At 31.6% G+C, this 22,152-nt stretch overlaps 1 protein-coding gene across 6 annotated transcripts in view; it reads left to right on the top strand.

The window, feature by feature from the left end:
• The window catches only part of spdi (sperm antigen with calponin homology and coiled-coil domains split discs), a 249,616-nt gene that overhangs the window by 176,081 nt on the left and 51,383 nt on the right, over positions 1 to 22,152 (top strand). For all 6 annotated transcript variants that reach the window (XM_085819744.1, XM_085819739.1, XM_085819741.1 and 3 more), the window contains 3 exons: positions 1,071 to 1,255; positions 10,175 to 10,433; positions 14,004 to 14,270. In XM_085819744.1, the coding sequence (XP_085675870.1) occupies positions 1,071 to 1,255; positions 10,175 to 10,433; positions 14,004 to 14,270 (711 nt within the window). The remainder of the gene's footprint in view (positions 1 to 1,070; positions 1,256 to 10,174; positions 10,434 to 14,003; positions 14,271 to 22,152) is intronic.

Genomic DNA, 22,152 nt, shown 5'->3' with positions numbered 1-22,152 from the left:
CTAAGGCCATTCGTGGTAATTAAGTCAAATGGAATGCAATCACACCACTCACCCTAAGGCGAAAATATAGAAAATGGAAAGTCAAGGGCTAAATTCATCAATTTTATTAAGAATACACTAGCAAAGTAAAGCACTGGTTTTACATAATTTCTGAGTAAGCTATTCGTACGAAATGAAATAATTCTTTCATTTAAACTTGTATTCCAAATTAAGACTTAACTTGAAATTAATGTAGATAATTACTGAGAGAATTAGATTTTTGTAACGTAGTTTACGTAAGATGAGATCACTTGGAGTCCTGGGATATGAAGCGGCGAATCAGGTTTTTGAACCATGAAAGCATAGTAAATTCTTAAATTAATGTCTTTTTACAAATTTATTCTCTTTATTTACTGGCTTTTTACAAAATTTTAAATTATATTAAAATGTTTATGTTGAATAAACATAAACATGTTGTTGTGTTTATTAAAATGATGATAATGTTGCTGACTAACATATCAAAAGAAAAAAAAAAACATTTTAATATGCAAATTTTAGTTATTAAATAAGGAGTATATGATACATTAAAAGAGTAAAACACATTTTTCATGAAATCTTCTTTAATTCTTTAGTGCTATTCTTGTTGTCACATACACAGCGATTTTGCTTTAATAAAGAAATCAGAGAATTACAAAACTCTGCTTTGAAAACGGTCTATGTATGAAATTTATCTCATCATGTAAGTATTTTGTGGCAAAAATATTGCATTCCTGCAGAGCTTTTACCGCAGTCTCTTCCATGGCTGCCAAATTCCATAAGTGATATTTTAAATTTTAAATTGAAGGCAAAAAATAGCACTATTTGCCTGCAAAGTTATTGGAATGTAAAAAAAAGGAACACATTTGAAAATAGTGGCATTGCTTGATGAAAGGACTGTTATGAGCATGGTTGCCTGAAGAATGTTTATGCACATGGTTGCCAGAGTTTGGCACATTCTGAAAATTTGGCGACTTCTGCTAAGATCGTTGTGATAATGTATAAATGCCCACTTTTATATCTTTTATGTAATATATTTATGTACTTATTTTTAGAATAATTCAACTGATGGTCCAAAGTCTCTCGATATGGATGTCGGTGAAGCATCTGGCGTTAACCTTTTGCCCTCAGGGCGCAGTCTTCCAGAATGGGAAAGAGGAAGCAGTAGTAGTTTGAGTGAGATGTCGGTTGCTTGCTTATTGCAAGATAGAATCATGCAGATGGAAGAAACACATCACAGGTGAGCATATTTTTAAATTTCATCTCAAATAGAAAATAAAAATATAGGACCGCTTAGGCTTACCATAATATTTTTGGTCAAACTGGACAATTTGGAAAAAATACTCACAGCAGAGAATAAAACTTACTAGAATATGCACCCATTATTGAAAAAGTCTACATAAAAAGTTAACAACAACAACAACAACAACAACAAAAAAAAAAAAAAAAAAAAAAAACAATAGTGTCTTAAAAGAAATTTTTAATAACCCGACTGAACATACCTTATCACTAAGAAGTTAATAGGTAGTATTTATCTTAAGTTTTCTTTAAAAATTCTTTGTTAATTTTTAATAACATCAAAAAATTCCTGGCAGTTTAATTCACTGTTAATTTTGCAGCTTTGTAAAGCTTTTATGATTGATTCATATGTTCTACCTCTTTCTTCAGATCATATGATATTCGTTATTGAGAATACTCTTTTGACTGATGCTGATATTTCTGGCATGTGTAAAATGTATTCTATTATTTGAGCAAGGATTTTTTTCCTTTAAATGATTTAAAGGTTGTATCCATTTCTCTTCACACCTTTTAATTTTCCAAATTTATAATTAGCTGACCAAAAAAACTTTTGCAGTCATTACTTCATAAAAAAGTTGATCCATGTTTAGCTGTATTACACTGTTCGACATTGAAAATGCAACACCAAGAATGAGTGGTCAGAAAGTAATGAAATTTGGAAAAAAGACAGAAACAACAAGCAGCAATAAGTGATCTTTATTTCAAAATGATAATCAAAATGCAGAGCGAGAACGGCATCGGCTCAGTGGGATGTAGGACCACCGCGGACAGCGATGCACGAAGAAACACGTCTAAGCATAGAGTGAATAAGAGTGCGGATGGTGTCCTGAGGGATGGCTTTCTATTCCCTTTCAACCATTTGCCACAGTTCGTCTTCTGAACGAGGCAGGGACAGAGTCTGCAAATGGCGTCCAATCACATCCCACGCATGTTCGATTGGTGACAGGTCAGGAGAGTAAGGTGGCCAGGGAAGCATCTGTATACCTTGCAGAGCATGTTGACAGATGCAAGCACTGTGTGGTCGGGCGTTATCCTGCTGAAAAATTGAATTAGGCAGCCCCTGAAGGTAGAGGATTGCCACCGGGTGCAGTACATTATTCAAGTATCGTTGGGTCGTCATAGTGCCCTGAATACGAGCTATAGGTGACCTGGAATCGTAGGCAATAGCGCCCCAAACCATTACCCAAACCGGTGGGGCATTCCACAGTTCTTGCCGCATTAGATCTGTCTTCACATCAACGCCACGCATGTATGCGGCGACTGTCACTGGATAAACAGGAGCGTGACTCATCTGAGAACACGACGTTTTGCCATTCTGTCATCCACATTGCTCCAGTCCAGCACCATTCTAAACGTTGGCGTCTATGCTGTGGGGTCAATAACAGTCTTCTTAACAGACGCCGTCAGTGCAGGCCACATTCAACCAAACAACGGAAAATGGTTCTGGTCGACATGGGAACATCCATGGTATCTTGCACATGCTGCAGAATTGCGGTACAAGTGACTTGCAGAACCACCGCAGCTTGTCGGTGGATGTGTCGATCCATGCATGCTGATGTCACTCTGGTTGCACCTGCACCTCTTCTTCTTTTCACATTTCCTTGTTCCAACCGTGTTCTCCATAGCCGATGCACCGTGCTCGCATCCATGTAGGTATCAGCTGCGATTTGACGTAAGGACCAACCCGCCCTTCTCAGTCCGATCACCATACCCCTCGTAAAATCGTCTATGTGCTGGAAGTGCCTTCTTTGACGGGAGCCTGACATTCTCTCTTATTACATGTATCCTCCGGAACAAAACCAACTTTCTTTGATAATTCGTCTGGCAGAAATAACGACACAAATATTGCCCATTCTGCACGTTCCTTCCCTTATATCTTACTTCATGTGTGTCGTGGAGCTGCGCATTTCACATCATTCGCATAACTCAGTGACATGCATCTACTCTAATATTTGCATAAATTTCTGACAACTCCTTCTTGGTGTTGCATTTTCAATGTAGAGCAGTGTATTTGAGGCAGTTTCGTTTTTTTTTCCTGGCAGCTTCTATTTCAGACCATAGTAATTCACTATTTTTAATAACAGGTAAAAGAAATAAAAGATTCGGCTCCACCAAAATTGTTTTCCCCATAGCTCAGAGTAATAAAGACATCTGTCTACCTTCATTTTGGAGCACTAGATAACAGTTAAACATTAGACAACATTGGATCTAGAGACAAAATATTTAGATTGGCAACTGTAAGTGTAACAGAGGGAATATTTTAATTGCCAAATTGCTTTTTAACTGAGGCTACACTATTTTTACTTTTGTATGTTCAGCACTTATAAAATTTTACCATATAACCTGGACAAATTGGCCAGGATGCAGAGTTCACATATCAAGCTGAGACAACCCCGGTCAAAGCGGGATATTTGGTAAGCCTACTTAAACTGGACTATTTTTAGAGCTGTTATAGTAAAATTTGGTACTATTGTATTATCATAGCCCCTTTTCAGAACACCAAAATTATTTATGAAACCAGCATTGTATAGCAGGCAGTTATAACTATAATCAGTTGTAATTTGTTTTAGAGTTACAAGTAAACCATGTGTTATTTGAATTTCTTTTTTATTATAAATGTTAACATTTCATGACCTCTCATAATTCTTTTATCACAAAAGGAGCTCCAAGTACGAAGTAAAAAGGGAGTATTGTATTGTAATCGTTAAAAATTTTAGGTATCATACTTCAACAAAAATACCCGTTTTGACCGCTATTGAATTCAATTTAACTATGTTTTTCCACGGCATCTGTGCATAAGAACAGAATGAAGGACCCTTTTTCCCGAAACAAATTATAAAACTGATTTTAAATGGATTCAAAAGAGATTTTTTTCGTGGCATCTGTATGTATGTATCTCGCAAAACCTGAAAATGAGTAGCCTCAGAACGTTGAAATTTTGTATATAGGCCTGCTATAGCATGTAGTTGTGCACCTGCCTTTTCGGTTGCGGTCTGCCACATCAAAAGTATATAAATATATGTATTCACTTTGTTGCTCGGCTCATTAAGCTCAGTTTCTTTATTCTTATATGTTTGTAAATTGCATTTTTTACTTTAAAATGATTGAATTATGTTGTTCTTATCTTCTGGTTAAGATTTTTATGCATTTAGTTAACCTGTGTGCAATAATTGTGGAATTATCAACAATTTAAAAGTTTTTAAAGTGCGGTTAAGCCTAATTATGGTTTACGATAGCAGCCATATTTGTTTACATTTGAAACTTAGCAGAATAGTGGATTTTTTGCAATCTAGAGAAACTAAGCTTCGCAACAACAGAGTAACGTCTTCTTTTATTATTGGGAATTAGATTATGTTTAATTTATTCTGGAATTATCATTTAAGTTATTAGCTTGTTTTTGCTTACAAATTGTATTTTTAATTGTAAAAATTGTTTTTAATTGTTTTAACTGTACTTGGTGTTTTATATTTTCTATATCTTTCAATTTTTAATGAAACTATTTTGAATTTTTATGTATTTTTGCCTTGCTGCAAAGTGAGAACTGAATTAATTAGGAGTGCATGCACATTAGGTAAGCGGTGCTGAATCGTCTGTGAAAAACTGTTTATTTTTTATTTGTTTAATTTATTTTATACATTGTTTTAGATTTATTATAGTATTTGAATAGAACTTGTGTTAATTCTTCAGATGATGTAATTTTTGTGCTCTCTGAATTATAAAATGAATGAGATGTAATGCTGTTAAGTGAACCTAGCACTGAAACGTTGCTATGGTAAATAGATATAGTGAACTTCAAAGAGTGCATCTATTCTATTGTGGTGTATGCGCTATCAACGAAGTAGAATTAATTCAAAATTCGTTAACTGTTAATTCAATATGTTTAAGTGAAATGCAGGAAAATTGCGTATAATTGAATATTCTTTACAAGGAAGTCATGTGGGGTACACATCAGACTTTTTCAAAAAAGTTTCTAAAATGTTTGAATGAAAAGTGAGAAAAATGCATCTTTGTCTTCCAAGAAAGACATATTTTACCTCACATTTGAATGTGCAGAAATAGCCATTTAATTAAACTACTTATCAATAATAGAATAGAGGTACAGTGTGAAAAGATGTGAGTGAAAGAAAAGCTATGTTTTGCCAACTGGTTCAGTGGTTTAAAAACACTGTTTGTAATAGGAGAGTGATTTGTGTACTATTGAGCAGAGGAGCCGATATCGATGAAGTGGTAGGAGAAGTAACTGGGCCTTTACAAAAATGCGAGTTTAGAACATTTTATGAGAGAAGTGTTTTCTTTATATTTAACTACTACAGCCAAATAAATAAATATTTGGCCTTCAAGAAATTGTGAACAGTAACAAAAATCCGTTTGTGTGAGGGAAAAACAAAGGTAATGGGGTTTTTCCACAGTACAGGATATTTGATGAATAATGCAAGAAACTTGTGAATTTTTTCTCTTTCAGGTTCTGAATAAAGAGGTTACCAATTTCATAAAAAAAAATCATCCACCTTGTACAAGAGGGATTGACATTTTATTCAGACTGTTAGCTTGCATACAAAACATGGGAATTGCAAAAAGCAGATTAGCAGATTTCATTGATCCGACAACAGCTGCATATGCATAAAGAAAAAGACTGAAAAAAGTCTAAAAAAAGACTTGCACTTTATAAGTGGCAAAATAAAAATTAACAAGGCATGATTCACCATCATCATGAAGCTAACTGTGCAAAGTTTATATGGTAAAAGTTCTTGTACTGAGAAAGTGCTTCTGATGCCACATTAAAACCAGTTGCAAAAATATGAAAGTCACAAAGCATATGTGAAAAGTAAACACAAACTTGCTGATAAACTTGGCATCAGTTTAATGTTTAAAAACAGGAGGGTTATAATAACAAGGAAATACATAAAATTCATATGGAGCAAGTTATTTAAACTAGAACAAGCTACAGGGTGATCAGATTTTACTGACGGGGGGGGAGGGCAAGGGAAATGGCATGCAAAATGGAACCAACTGATACCTCCAGTTGGTGAAATGCTTGTCACATCGTAACATCAAATGTTAAGTGGATGATCTTGCTATTTTTGAAGAGTAACAAATCAAATAATTTAGCGAATTCTGACTTTTATCTTTCCCCTCAATAACCTGCACTGAAGGATGTGTTTATGCTGCAGATCCCATTCAACTATATTATAGCAAAAAAACATTGCAATTTTTTTTTTTTTTTTTGTTTAGTTGTGATTAAACTGGATGTTTTTAAGTTCGTGAATTATGCCACCTTAGAATAAGAGGTTAAAATTATCAAGCCAGAAATTTGAAGCCTCATATTGTAGAGAATTTCCATGCATGAAAGCATCTAAACGTTTGCAAATCATGCACTTTCCACTAGTAATAAAGATTTTTCAGTTGTACATAGCATAAAATGTAAGTATAAATGGCATGTATTTCATAAAAGGCATGTAATTGTTGCAGTTGGTCTGGAAGCTTAAGTTACATAGTGCAGCTCTGTTAGATAACATGAGTGCCAGAAACTTTTACTCTAAAAGCTAATTTGTATTCTGGTTAGGAATACTAAAAGAAGTTAAAACACTGGTCAACTTCATTAATAACTGGTTAGTTTTAGCATACAAACCTTACAAGTATAAAGAAATTAGTGCTGTAAAATTCAAAGAAATATCAAATTTCTTCACAGAGATGATGAAATAGATGGTATAAAATCTGAATGTTATTTACTATGATTTTTAATTGAACATAACCCTCTAGTTTCTGTTTTGGACCATTAGAAGCAGGCCTTAAATGCAGTGTTTTTGGATTCTGCCATAGCACCTTCCCTCAAAAAAAAAAAAAAAAAAAAAAAAAAAAAAAAAAAACTCATCTTAATGCAAACTGTGAAAGATTTTTTCTTCTATTATTAATAAAAAAAAAAAAAAAAAAAAAAGACTGCATTTCAGCCAAATTTAGGTATAAAAGCTCATGAAACCATTCTCATTCAAAAAAGTAAACATGCAGGCAGATGAAGAATCGTATTAGATTTTCTAATTCAGAACTTAACCTTGCAAAGCATGCTACAAATCTGTACGTTTGTATTTCATAAAAGAATTATAAAGATTTTTGATGATTTTATGTACATTTCTTGTCTCTATAAAAATTTTTATTTTGTTTATTTTCTGTTGGGTACTTGTATGTTATAGTGGCCTCCAACCATATTTGGCGATTTTAGATTTGCAACAAGATCTCAGCTATAATTTCACCAAACTCGTAAAGCGCAAATGTAAAAATAAACAGCACAATATATAATAATAAAAATAATATTCACATGTTTCTTAAGAATATTTTTAAGAATCCTTCTTCTTCTTATTATTATTTTATTGCATGTAATTGTTCTATTCGATTACAGCACTTTCGCATATATTAACACTTTGTGGCACTTTTACGCACCTAAAAATTTCCCTCTGTACACACAGAAAAATTGAATGAAAAAGGATTTATAGGTTACTCTGAAGCTTATTTATTTATATTATATGGCAGCACAACACAAACCAGTCCATATGTTTTAGCCATGTTTAGTTTTTAAAGACCCTCATTTTTCAAAGAAATTTTCCAGGTTTTTTTTAGGATATAAAAGGAATTGTTTGAAAAGATATTTCTGTGTTATTTTCTTGGCTGTATACTAATCATCTTATTATATATTACTTTTAAATTTTTCTTTGAAATCTTACCTAAAATTGAAAGTTGAAAATCAGTATACCCAGAGTGGGTTCTCTTGAAACACTAGGAGAACACACACAGTACATACAGACCAAAAGCTGTATCTTTGTTTCACTGCATCTCTCTGGTGAGCTCATTCACAATAGAAAGGTGGATCCACATCTGTGTTTCACTTCCTGTTTCTCTTTAGTTTTTTTTTTTTTTTTTTTTTTTTTAATTATTATTTTGAGGGGGGGTGGAGAGGTTTGGTTATCAGCTAAGAAATTGTTGGGGTGATTTTTATGAAGGTCAGGGGTAATTTTATCAGTTAGTTGTGTGGTTTTTCACTACAGCAGTTCTCTTTCGCATTTGTTCAAAGAAGTTTTGTTAGTGCTATGTTTTGATAGTTTTGAGTTGTAGCTGTTTATTTAATAGTTTATATTTTCTAATTGTAGATCTAAGTCATTTTTTTCTGATTTTTAATTATTTTGAAAATGGATCGGAGAAGGCTGACCATTTCTGAAGCATTAAAAGTGCTACACGAATTGCCTTCAGATAGTGAATCTGATATGGGTCCTGGTACATGTATAAAACATGCAATGTTGGGTTGTGCTTTTTCAAAGATTGTGTCACTTTCTTTCAAAAAGTATCACCATGAAAAAATAGATTAAAGTGTAAATGTGAAATAATGCAAATATCATATACAGAAGTTAAATTTTTTTCCCCCATTTATTCGCATGTAATCATCATGTAACCAAGAAGACCACCTTCCTTGGGGGCGTGTAGTAGAGTAGCAAGCCTCCCCGTGGCACACAATGGGTGATGCTAAATCTGCTACGGTATACAGAATCTAGTGTTTTTTAATCGTAGACAAAATCTTTTACTTTATTATGTGCTTCCCAGCAATGCTCGTTTCAGCACTCTTTTCGAAGCTCTATTCATTCGATGAGCCTGCTTTGGGCACACTCACAGAATTAAAATGGTAAGTGCTAGCTTTAAAAAAATTTTACCTGTGTACTCCTCTAGGCCTGATTAGACTGCCTATCACTTTTTTTTTTTCCTCCCGAAATTCCAACTTTAAAAGGTAGCATGCCAGAAAGGGTAAAGTTGTTTATTACACCATTTTATGGGCGTTGACTCCTGTCCAAGAATACATAAATCTAATAGCAGCGACAAATGATATTCTGGAACTGCTAAACCAATTTTCAGTGTAGAGGCCCATCTTCTTTTTGTAATAACTTCTTTAACATAGTACCTCCAAATGGGTTTATTATTAACATAAAGTTTCATGTTGTGACCATTTTCACAGACTTCTTTTGTCAGGTAAAAGACTGTTTCTTGAAAAAAATTATATGGCATCCACTTAAATATTTGGTAAATCAAAGATTGTTAACATCAATGAATACATTTTTAAATAAACAGTGTGATTTTAAAAACCTCGTCAAAAATGAATCGCATAAGAACACTTGTTGGGAGCAAAAATGCAACCACTGTGCTAATATACGATTAAGTGGCATGGTATAAGAATGCGCAGCCGATGCTATTATATGATCACATGGCCAGGTATAAGAACATGCAGGCAGATTTTGGCGAAATGTCTTGGTTGATTCGCGATTTAATTTCAGGGGCTCCTGTAACAAAGATTTTTTCCCCTTAACCATCTGTCGGTAGAAATTAGAATCTAAAAAGCTCAAAGAGATATAGTTTATGGATTCCAGTTTTCTCTACAATTGATTTAAAATATTTGCTGCGGCGCATCAGCAAATTTAGTGATATTTCTTCTTGAATAATAAAATAAAAATTGGTAATTAAATATGCTGTAATTTACAAGACAATTTTTTGATTATTAGGTGTTTTTGTATATTTGGATTTTAGGTAAAATGTAGTTAAATTAATTACATTTAACCAGTTAATTAAAAAAGTAGCCTTACATGCACATTTCCAAAGTTGTAAAAATGTCATTCATACATTGACTACTGGCAAATTTTGCTGTAGGTTGGAGTTTATGCCTACTGTAGCTCTTGGTTTTCATTAATCCCCTAGTACTATTTCTTTGTATTATGTAGTTATATTTTGATATATGGTGAATTTAATCTTTTGCTGTTCTTCGGTAATTGTTCTATTGATCTTGAAAATGATTTGCATGGACATTTATGATACACAACTTAATCAATAGCACTAATGAAGAACTTCAAGCAACTCTTCAAGAACTGACTGATTTGCAAGACCAATTGGCAGATTTACAACTTGAAAATGAACGAATGTCAGAAGAAAAAGCTGTATTACTAGAATCCCTCTGCTCACAAACAGAAAAACTGGAAGAATGTCGAACGCAGATAACACAGTTGAAACAGCTGCTGTTTCAAGAACATAATCAAGATGGGCAATCTTTATCTCCATCTGAGAGAGAATGTACTTTGGTTGACTTATTGAAAGTGAGAAATTTTATTTATTTATTCGTTTTTGTTATTATACATTTCTTTCTAGCAACAACGAAGATTTGCTAAACTTGTGCCCTAGATTGGCTAGAAAAATCACAGCCTTTCTCTGCATTTAAAGAGAATGATATCAGCCCATATTAGCTGCTGTATTCCTATAGATAATCCAGAATATATATATATACACACACATATAAAGTTTTTTATGACTAAATAAACTTTCTGATACATCTTCTCGCATGATGATGTAAAAGTATGAACAAACACTGTATAAAAATCAAATTTACTGCTAACCATGATTAATTAATAAAATAATGTAATTGATGCATAAATAAATGCATGCAAATTAAGATTCTGTATTCATGCATTTTATATTTTTGTTTTTTGAATTGATTATCTACAAAAACTTGGGAAATAGCATTCAGAAAATTGCAAAATAGCACTGCATTATCATATGTTGTTATATTTTACATATTTTTAGTAACTTATTCACAATATATTGGTAGCTAGTTTTTTTCAAAGATTTCCAAAGAATTTTACATTAAAATTTTTTTTTGCATATAACTTCAGTTATTGTTTTGATTTCTTCACAGTTAAATAAATGGGCACATACAAAGTGAATTGTACGAGTTAATCTTTGAAACAAAACTTAAACAATTCAGCAGTTTTAGAACATGTTTAGATTTGGGTATGTTTGTTTTTTGAGTGTTTATGCATGGACACAACATGCAGATAATCTGCATCCGGATAATCAAGAGTAACTTGACATATTTTAATTCTAAAATTGTTAAATTTTTAGTAAAATGCAGTGCTACCGGAAATTAAGGTGTGGTGTGTACAACCTGTGTATAATTTAAAAAATTGTGCTCTGAATTTCAGTCTTTGGTATAAAGATGTTATGAGGGATCAGCATAGTATTTGCAAATTTGAAAAATTGATTTCCCCCCACCCAAAATGGTGCTAATTACTGAAAAAAAGAGGCTAGTTAGAGGCAGTTTAAAGAGCTATATAGTTCTCTCAGGTCATTTACAAGATTCATAGAAAGTGTGAAATAACAATTATTTTGGAAGAGTTGCATAACTCATACAATGTAAAGTTTCATACAATCCTTAAAAATATGTAAAAGTCCTTAGGTTTTTGAGAAACTATTTTTGGTCCTTAAAAGTCCTTAATTTTACTCATCTGACATTTCTGTTTTTTTTTTTTTTTTTTTTTTTTATATATTATTATTATTATTATTATTATTATTATTATATAAGATTAACATTTTGGAGGAATGTTTTTTTGGTGATGTGTTAACATTGGAATTCTTTCCTACTTCTTAACATAAATGATGCATACTTGAGTTTTAGATACGAGGCCCTGTTTCGATTAAATTATAATTATTTCAAAATAATTGTTTTTTACAAATGAAAATGAAGAATTTATAAAATGTTGCATCAAAAACAACCTCTTAACTTTTTGAGATATGACTTTCTTTTATTACATGGCATTAAATTTGGCAACTTATCAACATTTTGGGAATTTCAAAATCAGTTTGTTTACAAAATTTTTTATTTAGAGATTTGTGGACCAAAATAACAAACAAAAATATTTCAAATTTAATTTTATTTTCTATCTGAAATCTAAAGGTTAGTATCTGCAAGTTATTTTTACTGTAATTCAAATATATTAACTGCTAAATATTAATACTACAGACTGATAAATATTTCAAATAACTCTAATATGCTTAAACATTAAATAGCATAATTTAACTTGTGAATGAATAATGACAACCTAGTCTTTTTCTCTTATTATTTAATATTTATTCGACACATAACTTAAAACACATATGTTTCTATTTAAATAATTAAAATTTTTGTATGTAATTAAAAAAATTGTATAATATCGGCGCATTGGAGGAAAATTTACTAGAAATGATCTTCATCACAGATTGTAAATGCTCATTGGTCAGTCGAGTTCCTTTCTTATTATTAATTTTCAATTGTGGAAAAAAATTGCTGTTATATAAATGTGTCCCCCCCCCAAAGCGATCGTTCTTAGTGCAAAAATTTTTAACTGAGTGTTTTGACAAGTATGAATACAAGTTAATTTAATATATGTCTTCAAATATTTGAATAAGGTTTATATCTCATTGTAAACTAATTAGTTCAATTTATAGGTTTTCTAGTGCATTATTCACTTTAGCTTTTAATGATGTTATTTTAAACTTGGGCTTGAAGTAATTAAAAATTTTAAATCTTTAAAAACATATTTGCAACAAATGCATAATTGAAATGTATTAATGGGCCATATAAAATTGCTTTGGTGATGCCAGTTTCAGACTATTTTAACACATTTTGTTATTATTTTAAATGTGGCCTTGAAGTAATTAAAATCTTGAAAACTTTAAACCATATTTGCAACAAAGGCATAATTGAAATATATTTGTGGGCCATAGAAAATTTCTTTGGTGTTGTCAGTTTCAGACTGTATTTTTTCGTGAAGATTTTTCATTTTCTATTTCTTTTCTAAAATACCAGTTTTCACATCCAATGCATATGTATTACATTTGCTATTCAAAACTGTTTATGTGTTCCAGTTTTCAGCAATTTTATTGTTTTTTTTTGGGGGGGATTAGTATTTGATTATGTGAATTGAATGTGTTACCATACTTTTTTCTCTTTTCACAGTTCATATTATCAGTATTCAGTTTTCTTAACTAGATGACCTAAGCAGTCTTTTTTGTCTTTTTAATTTTTATTATTAAACATCATTTCCATCATCTCTGCATAAACAGCAAATTGGCAAAATTTATAAAAGCAGCATATGTTTCAAATTCCTGATACAGTGTTAAGTGTTGTCATTAATTTATTTCTATTCTTTCCTCAGTACATCATATCAAAGTTCACTTTTTTTAGTAAGATGACTTATATACTTTTTTTTTTTATCTTTTTATCCTTAAATTATGGTATTCTTTAGAATTTCTGATAAAGTTTTAAATGTTGCCATAGATTTATTAACTATATAGTATTTCTTTAAAAATAATACATGGCGGTAACATTGTTTGATTTGTGTTGGGTGATTTCAGTACTTTACTAGTATTGAGACCAGAAATGTATGTATTAACATACATATGTATGTGTGTGTATACATAGACACATACATATATACATACATTTCTGAATCCAGTTTCGATGACGGAAAAGTGCTAGTTTTTTTATATTTGCAGTATTACTTCTTTAAAATTGATTCATGGAGATAGCATTTGGTGCCAACATTCTTTAATATGAAAAGTGATTTGGATAAAAAAGTAGGGATCAATGCAAATAATACCTCTGGTGCGTTAAAAAAAGAAAAGAAAAAAAAAACCTTTTTTACTTTTATATTTGCTATTAACTCTCATTTGATTTTTCAGACTTTTAGAGGTAATACTGATGTAATTATTAAAAATTGCCTTAAGTAAGAAAAGGAAATTAAAAGTTCCTATTTTTCCCAGCTATTAAATAAAGTAAATGTTTTTTATTTTAAAGATATAAATCCTAATATTTATGTAATTAGTTTAATTAATATTTTATTACATTTCAGAAAGCTCAAGAAGCTCATGATGTTCTTCTAATGAAGCAAGAACAGTTATCTTCTGCTTTACAAGCAGCTAAAAATGATTCTTCTGGACCTCAGACAGATTTGCTGCTTTTGAGGGATAGAGTGAAGCTGCTAGAGTCGACCGTTGAAAGTGTAAATGCGGACAAACGCATGTTGGAAGCACAGTTGACTGATTGTCAAGAACAGCTCTCTGCTAGTCAGATTGAAGTTTCACAGTTGAAATTACAGCTTGAAAATGAACAACAAAAGGTATTTGATAACCTTTTTGAGATTTTTAAATTAAAGTTTCTGTACAAAGCAATATTTCTTGAACTCTTTTCAACTGAGAACCACTTTCAGAAATTAGAATGTTTTGCGGACCACCTTATTCTTCTCTGCTTTATAGCAGTTTTATAGCATATGTTACTACCAGTGTACTTATAGTTTTAAAGTATAATTAATTAAAATTAGTTTAATTTTATATCCATATTTAATAAAAGAAAATTGTGTTTGATTTTAGTATTTCAAGGGTCATAAAGTTTGGGTAATCTTTATTTAATTTAACCTGTAGACAAAATGGAAAACTAAGAACATGGAACATATGACATCACATCTGATAAAGAGCATAGCATTGCAGTAATTTTGATGGAATGCAGTTCTGCATAGGTATAGCGACTAACTTTGATACAATTTGTCAACTTTAGTGGCCAAGTGGTACTCTAGGAAAGAAAACAAATCTGTATCTGGAAAACAGCCTAACCTCATTGGAAATTGCCACAAGTATATGGATGACATGAACTTTCAGGAAACTTTTATTGTAATGTGTATAGAGTGCAACGTAAGAACGTAAGAAACATAAGAAATAGTAATGGACTGTTTTTACAAATTTTATTTATGTAGCTAAATTAAATGCAAGGAAATTTTTAAGATTGCTATAGACCCTAAAGATGATCCCTGTTGGATTTTCAAAGAAGTGTTGTATTGGCACTGCTGAAAACAAGGTAAGAATATTCTGAAATTTCGCAACTTTCATCTTTATATACTAATAGTGTTGGTGGACCAATTGAGCCTTATGCGAAATGAGAAATGAACCCTCGAAATCACATTATTGAGAAAATTCAACTAAAAGATATAAATACTGTGATAGTCAAATGATAACTGTTTGTAATAAATATGATGTACAAAATGTACCTCTGTATAGCAAATGTTTCAAAGATTATTATGCATCCCAAAAGTTGCATTTTTGAAACATGTTGTATTCTCAATGAAAAAAAAAAAAATCCCTCTAACTTTTTTCTTCTCTTAATCAAACTCTAATATGACAGAAAATAATTTTTGTTCATTTCCTTCAAGTGAAAAGTAGTGTTGCCGTTAATGGATTAAACTTATGCCTGCAAGAAGCCTTACCTTTCAAAGCTGACCAGTATCATGGAGCTAAGCAAAGTAAAGAATGGCTTACTGTTTTATTTCGTGCAAATGTTTGCGGTATGGAGGAAATGACTCCTTCAGTTATAAAAATCTTATAACTGAAGGAGTCATTTCCTCCATACCGCAAACATTTGCTCGAATTAAAACAGTAAGTAAGTCACAAAAACCAAAGTGTTTCAAGCATGTTAAAACTCTGCCATTAGAATATAAAGCAAACAGGAAAGCATGCATGACTACTGGCATTTCTACAGAATGACTTAAGAAAATAGACAAAAGCACAAAATTTAATTTTTTATATATCAGTGTACCGTCCATTCTCAAATAATAGATTTCTTGCAAATGTAAAAGTTGTTTTTTCCTCAGCAAACTGTACTTGTTTTGTATGGCCTTTATATAGGTATCATTAAGAATTTTAAAATATTCTATAGAAAAAGGGTGATTCAAATAGCCCTTCAAAATATAACTACAGAAAGTAGACAAAATATTCCTGAGGCTATGAATATGATTTTACATGCCTGGACTCAAACAATTAAATACTTCTTCATTAAAGCAGGATTTTTGAACCAAGAGTCAAGTGAAAGTGTTTACCATGAAAATGATGATGAGACTGATTATGGATGCAGGAGATTGGAAACTATATAACAGGCATCAGCAAATTATGGTATGCAGTACAATTCTCAGTGCCATGCTACACCACTCTGCAAAGTTATCAGATAACGGTAGATCGCCTTGTCTCTGCACTCTCATGCCTCACTCATTTAGTCTCCTTTCATTTAGTTTGTCATGCTGTTTCACAAGTATAGAGCACGATTTCAGTTGAAAATAGAATTTAGTTTGGTGAATGTTGTATGCTACAGGCTACTTTTTAACTTTACGATCAGTTCTTAGTTTTATTATGAAAACTTGTATTTGTTTAATTATTCTGACAATCATACCTACATATTTAATCAAATGGCCTCTAAAAAAAGATAATTTTATGTTCACGGTTATCAAGACACTTGGACAAATGAATATGGATTCATACAAAAAAGGATGCTCCTGTATGAGTGTTATGTCGCAAAAGCATAGTATATCATACGTCAAGTGTACAAAGACATTTTCAAACTAAATATCAGTCTACATTTCAGAATTACGATGAAAAATGTGAAGTTTTAAAAAGAGCTGCTACTGGATATAAGAAACAAAATACATTTTGTCAAACAATAGGGACCAAACCTAAAGCAACCAAAATGTAGTTTCCTAATTGCTCATTGGGAAGCAGCAAAGGCAAATTTACATATCTCTGTGAACAAATCTATTCTCATATAAAAACTACATTGAGTCCATAAAGAAGCTGTTTAGAAACTGAACATTCAGAATCATGTGTCAAACTGAAAGTCACAAGTTATACTCTTGATATTGTAATATTAAGTTGAACAGTTCAGCAACAAAATTTTAATTCTTTATTTAACTATATTGAAGGAATACTTATATTATAAATATATAATAATTATATTTATTTCATATTTACCTATATAATAATCATATTTATTTTTATGTTCATATTTATTTTTATGTTGTTTCGTCGGCGCAAATCTCACCAAGCAGACTTTGTTGGCGACAGCATACAGTATACACATAAAAAATTTTTAGTTCTAAGAATTTTTTATTTTGAAGGCATAAAATTTTAATTTGGTTTAAAATTTTGTAAAAAGCCAATAAATAAAGATAATAAATTTGTAAAAAGACATTAATTTAAGAATTCACTATGCTTTCATGGTTCAACATCCTGATTCACTGGTTCGTATCACGTGGCCCCAAAGTTATCTCATCTCACGTAAACTGCGCTACAAAAATCTAATTCTGTCAGTAATTAGCTACATTAATGTCAAGTTAAGTATTAATTTGGAATACAAGTTTAAATACGAGAATTCATACGAATAGCTTACTCAGAAATTATGTAAAACCGCAGTGCATTCTCAAAATAGAATTGATGAATTTAACCTCTCATTTTGCCTTTTCTATATTTTTGCCTTCGGGTGAGTGGTGTGATTGCATCCTAATTGACTTAATTACTGCGAATGGTCTTAGGGCATAAAGTTTAACTATCTTGTAAACATTCTATGTAATTGTATGCCAGTATTGAAAGAAACAATCAATCTGATAAGAGAAGACTGTGACTTGTTTTGGAAAGGAAGCGTAAAAGGTTACCAGCGAAGATATTCCGTTTGGCATCAGTTGTACCATTATTGGCGACTTTATCGTTTGCGCCGGTAAAACGGAAAAGTGCCATATTTTTAAACGATGCATAATTAATATATTGACTTGTTCCCTGACTCTGCATGCATTGTGGTGGGAATTGAATTGTTTCAAATATTTCTTACTGTGGAGCATCTTGAGTCATATTGGTAGATTGGTTTGGCACACCACAGCTACACCTTTGCTATATACATTGCAGTTGAGTAATGTTTGAACTGTGATGCTAAAGTAATGACGTCAGATCTATGCGCATTTGAAAAACTGATTGAAAACGTTTTACCAGATGAAACTTAAATAGGAGTGATGAAGAAGAAAATGAAGAAATAAACCAATCTTTTTTTTTTTTCAAAATGCTAATTACTATATTGACATCCACAGAAATTTCTTGGAGTGTAATAATACAAGCCAGAAACCATTTCAAGAACTGAATTTAATTCATAGCACTTTGCTTAAGATTCAGAATCAAAAGACATGTCAGATGATAATTGCACACTCTTTCTCCAAAAAAAGTTAAAATTTGCTTTAAAATGTTCTTGAAAGAAAAAGTGTTACTTTATTTAAGATGGCAATTCAAATCAAGATTTGACTTTTTTTTTTTTTTTTTTAATTTTACATGACTTTATACAGAAATGTGCATTTTTACAATTTTATACATATTTGCTACTGGATAAGTAATATTATTTTTAAAATATTAATTCAAAAAATTGTTTATTTATTTAAAATATTAATATTAATTAAATATTTATTTACAATATTAATTTTGAATTTGTTTGAATGTAATTAATATTATAAACAAATTGTGTAGATAATATATACAGGATGTGCCATAACTTTAAAAATTCATAATAAAAGTTTATAATGTTCAGAATAAATTTCGGTTTGCACAGATATGATTCTAAAAGTAGCTGAAAGAGGTTGCTCACACATTATACTCAGATGTTTATGCAAATGATGCAAACACAAACAGACAATGAAACAGATCACAATAACATGACGCTGTACATGTTCAACATGACCACCAGCACAAGGTATTGTGAAAGTGAGGCACAGCACTATGTTTATTACAGTTGTATGTAGTATGTTGGCACTGATGTCATCGGCAGTCCGTCAGATGGCATCTTTTGGCTCCACCAAAGTGGATGGGGAGTCCCTGTACGCACAAAACTTAAAACAAAAAGTATCCCCATAACCAAAGATCTGTTGGAGTCAAGTCTGGTGATTATAATGGCCATTTGACTTTTTCTTCAGTGAAAGTTTCCAGTGTAGAAAAGTCTTGACTTCACATGGCAGTGTGGGGCAGGGCACCATCCTGCATGAAGGTGATGACAGATAATGCATGCTGTCCTGGAATGTAGGCACAACTGTGTAATGCAGAAGCATAACGTACTGTTCTGCAAAACTTGTACAGGTTATCCAGCCAGATATAGAAGAATGCTGTTAAAAAAGGAAAGGGCCTAGAATGGAAGACATATTGAAGCCACATCAAACTGTCATATAAGGAGAATGCAGTGCCTTGATCAGGTAGGATATGACATTGCCCAGATGCGACTGTCTTGCGTATTGACATCACTCTGCAGCAGGACTGTGGAGTCAGTAGGGAAAATGTAGACTCCTAGAATTTTAGATTCCGACTCATATACATTTAAATGTATACACATGGGTTACGGCTTATTTTTTTTTAATATAAAAAAATAATAGGAGCTACAGAAAAAAAAAAAATGATGGCATAAGCAAATTATTTATATTAATTAGCATTTATTATGAAATGGAATAACTGGCATTAGTAGTTTCTAAGAAACAGTATAGCTTTGGCAAGATCTTTGTTAGAGGATCATAGATAGATCCAATTTGATAAACTTCAGAACTGAGAAGAGTTTTTCCATGCTGACATGTCTATTGAGAAGAAGGAAGAGCTGTTACCCTTAGGGCTATTTCTTTTAGATTTTTGGGATAGATTTTTATATGTTCTAAAAGAGGTATCTTGCAAGAACAATCATATTTCTCTATTTCTTCAAAGGCTGTGTAAATTTTTTTTTTTTTTAATTTTTATTTTTATATCTAAAGGCTCTTGGTTCTTTATTTTCATTCACTTTGTCGTAGCCTTTTTAATATTATCCAAATGTTTCTCAAAATCTAATTCATCACTGGAAGAGGATGATAGAGACTCAGTTGCAATGTCTGCGGTTTGAGTATCCTGATTTGAATACTGTATTTGTTCTGAGAATAATTTCATTCTTAATGAAAGTTCATAAATAGCTTTCTTTGCCTTTTTAATTTGTTTGTCATCCAACGAAATTCGGTGTTTTGGATCTACATATGTTGAACCCAGCAAAATCTCATTGTCTAACAAACTAGTTTCTCTTTTCTTCTTTAGAAAAATGATTTCTTCTGCAGTAAACCCTCCATTTCAAAAGAGCAAATATCACATTTTTCCATTCTCGCCTTTTGTCAGTTCTTCAGTTTGCGGCTTTTTTGTGGCTATATATGGTGTAGAAAGAAGAGTTTCCAATTCTGCAAGATCATTCCACAGTCTTTCTGTTAGTGAAACATTAGGGCTATCTACATCTTCTAAAAAAGCTCTTTATTCTAAAAACCTCTTTATCATCAAATGTGTACTTCCTTATCGTGTTGCTTGATCAATAATTGCTCCTTTTCCTGCTTGCTTACCTAAATTTACCGGTGAGATTTGTAACTAAAGGAATCAGTTTAATCATTAATGGCAAATATCACATCCATCCTCCTCCCTTATATTTATTTATTAATATGCCAATAAAATAAGAAAATAACTATTTATTAATGTATATAGTCCATAAATAAAAATAATAACTCAGCTTGTCATTAATTTTTTCAATTCATTTTAATTTCATTTCAAATTCAAACTGTCCAACAAAAACTGGAGTCAGAGTCGACCTGTTTTTAGCGACTCCAGCTCCGACACCTTTTACTCCAAAATCTGCCCGACTTCGATTCCGACTCCACAGCCCTGGTTACCAGAGTACAAAATATTTATCTTTTCTGCTACCTTGATAACCACTACAGATTTCAAGAGTAATATCAACATGGTAGTTACAGATATGGCACTATTTGCCTTTTGTTTTTACAAGATTCCATATAGAATACGTCGAATTGATGATTCCGGAATCCCAATTATTCTAATAGCTTCACAAGGCTGCTACTTGCCCCTGATGTCCCGACTGCCAATTCTTTCGTGACACTTTGTACAACATGGATGCAATCCATACTGAAGGGTGGTCTGCCACTTCATAGACGATCCTTCAAATTCCCTATTTCCTCAAAGCATCATTCTAAATTTATTTTTCCATTCAGTGAGATAGGTCTTTTTTTGTGCCTTCAGTCTTTTTTGTAGAAAAGTTTAACCACTAATACTGAATCTGGTAATGATAGCATGCTGTTGGCATCATATGACGAATCCATTTCTAGCCAGATGTTTTATTGCTAGCCTAATTTTCATAAACCATTTCAATATGACGTGTCCATGCCCTGTTTCGGTTACTTTTGGAATATTTTTTTATATGTGGAAAAGAAATCTGATGCCCCTCTGATCATATTCGCCCAAACTAAATTTTTTTTAAGCCTTGCTACTTTTATTATGAATTTATGATGCACTCTGAATATGTTTCACATCATAAATTAAAATCTTGTGTGTATGTCTTTCTCATTTATGCATCGTTTGTGAATGGTCCCTTAAAAGATGTTTAAATCATGCTCCACTGTAATATAATTTCCACATCTGTCTTGCATGACCAAGTTAAAGTGATGTGCAAATAGTTACCAAGTTAAAGTGAAGTGCATGTAAATAGAAGTCGTTCTGCTCTTCTTCAGAATAAACATCCCATTTGCACTCTCACTGCTGACAGGTAGAAGCTTTATGATACCCTTATATTATTTGCTAATTCAATCAAGATTTTCACAAATTATGAAAACAGTTTTTATATTTTAAAGTCTCAGTCTTACATATTTTAGTCTTAGATATAGTGATAATATAAAAAGATTCAAAACTTTTGAAATCAAGATTAGGAAGATTTTTATGTCACTATATTGTAACTACTGTTGTCAGCTCATTGCTTTGAAGCTTTTATTTTCCCTTGATAATTGAAAAATTGGGATATAAAATATTTTGAGAAATTATAGAGGATTCCTCTAAAATTTAATGCTGTATCCTCAAGCTTGAATGAAATTCACGAGACACAAGTGGTTTGGAAAACCTTTTTTTCCCCCATATCTTTAACATAATGAATTGTTTCAATATTTTTTTCCTTTGTACGAATTTGTATTCTGTGAATCTCATAAAAATTCTTCATTTGTTGTTCTTAAAACATAAATTTATTTAATAAATTTCTCCTAGAAAAGATGTAAATTTTTTCTTTAATATGGCAGCATTCCAAACTAAAAACTTCGGAAATTGTATTAAATATTACGTTCATTTCACTGAAGTTTAGGAATTAAAAAGACTACTGTAAAGAAT

The sequence above is a fragment of the Stegodyphus dumicola genome, chromosome 1, assembly GCF_044657685.1.
Source record: "Stegodyphus dumicola isolate Sdum_Otavi_A_Nest chromosome 1, ASM4465768v1".
NCBI lineage: Eukaryota > Metazoa > Arthropoda > Arachnida > Araneae > Eresidae > Stegodyphus > Stegodyphus dumicola.
The sequence above is the reverse complement of the archived record's forward strand: the minus strand, read 5'-3'. Positions and strand labels throughout refer to the sequence as shown.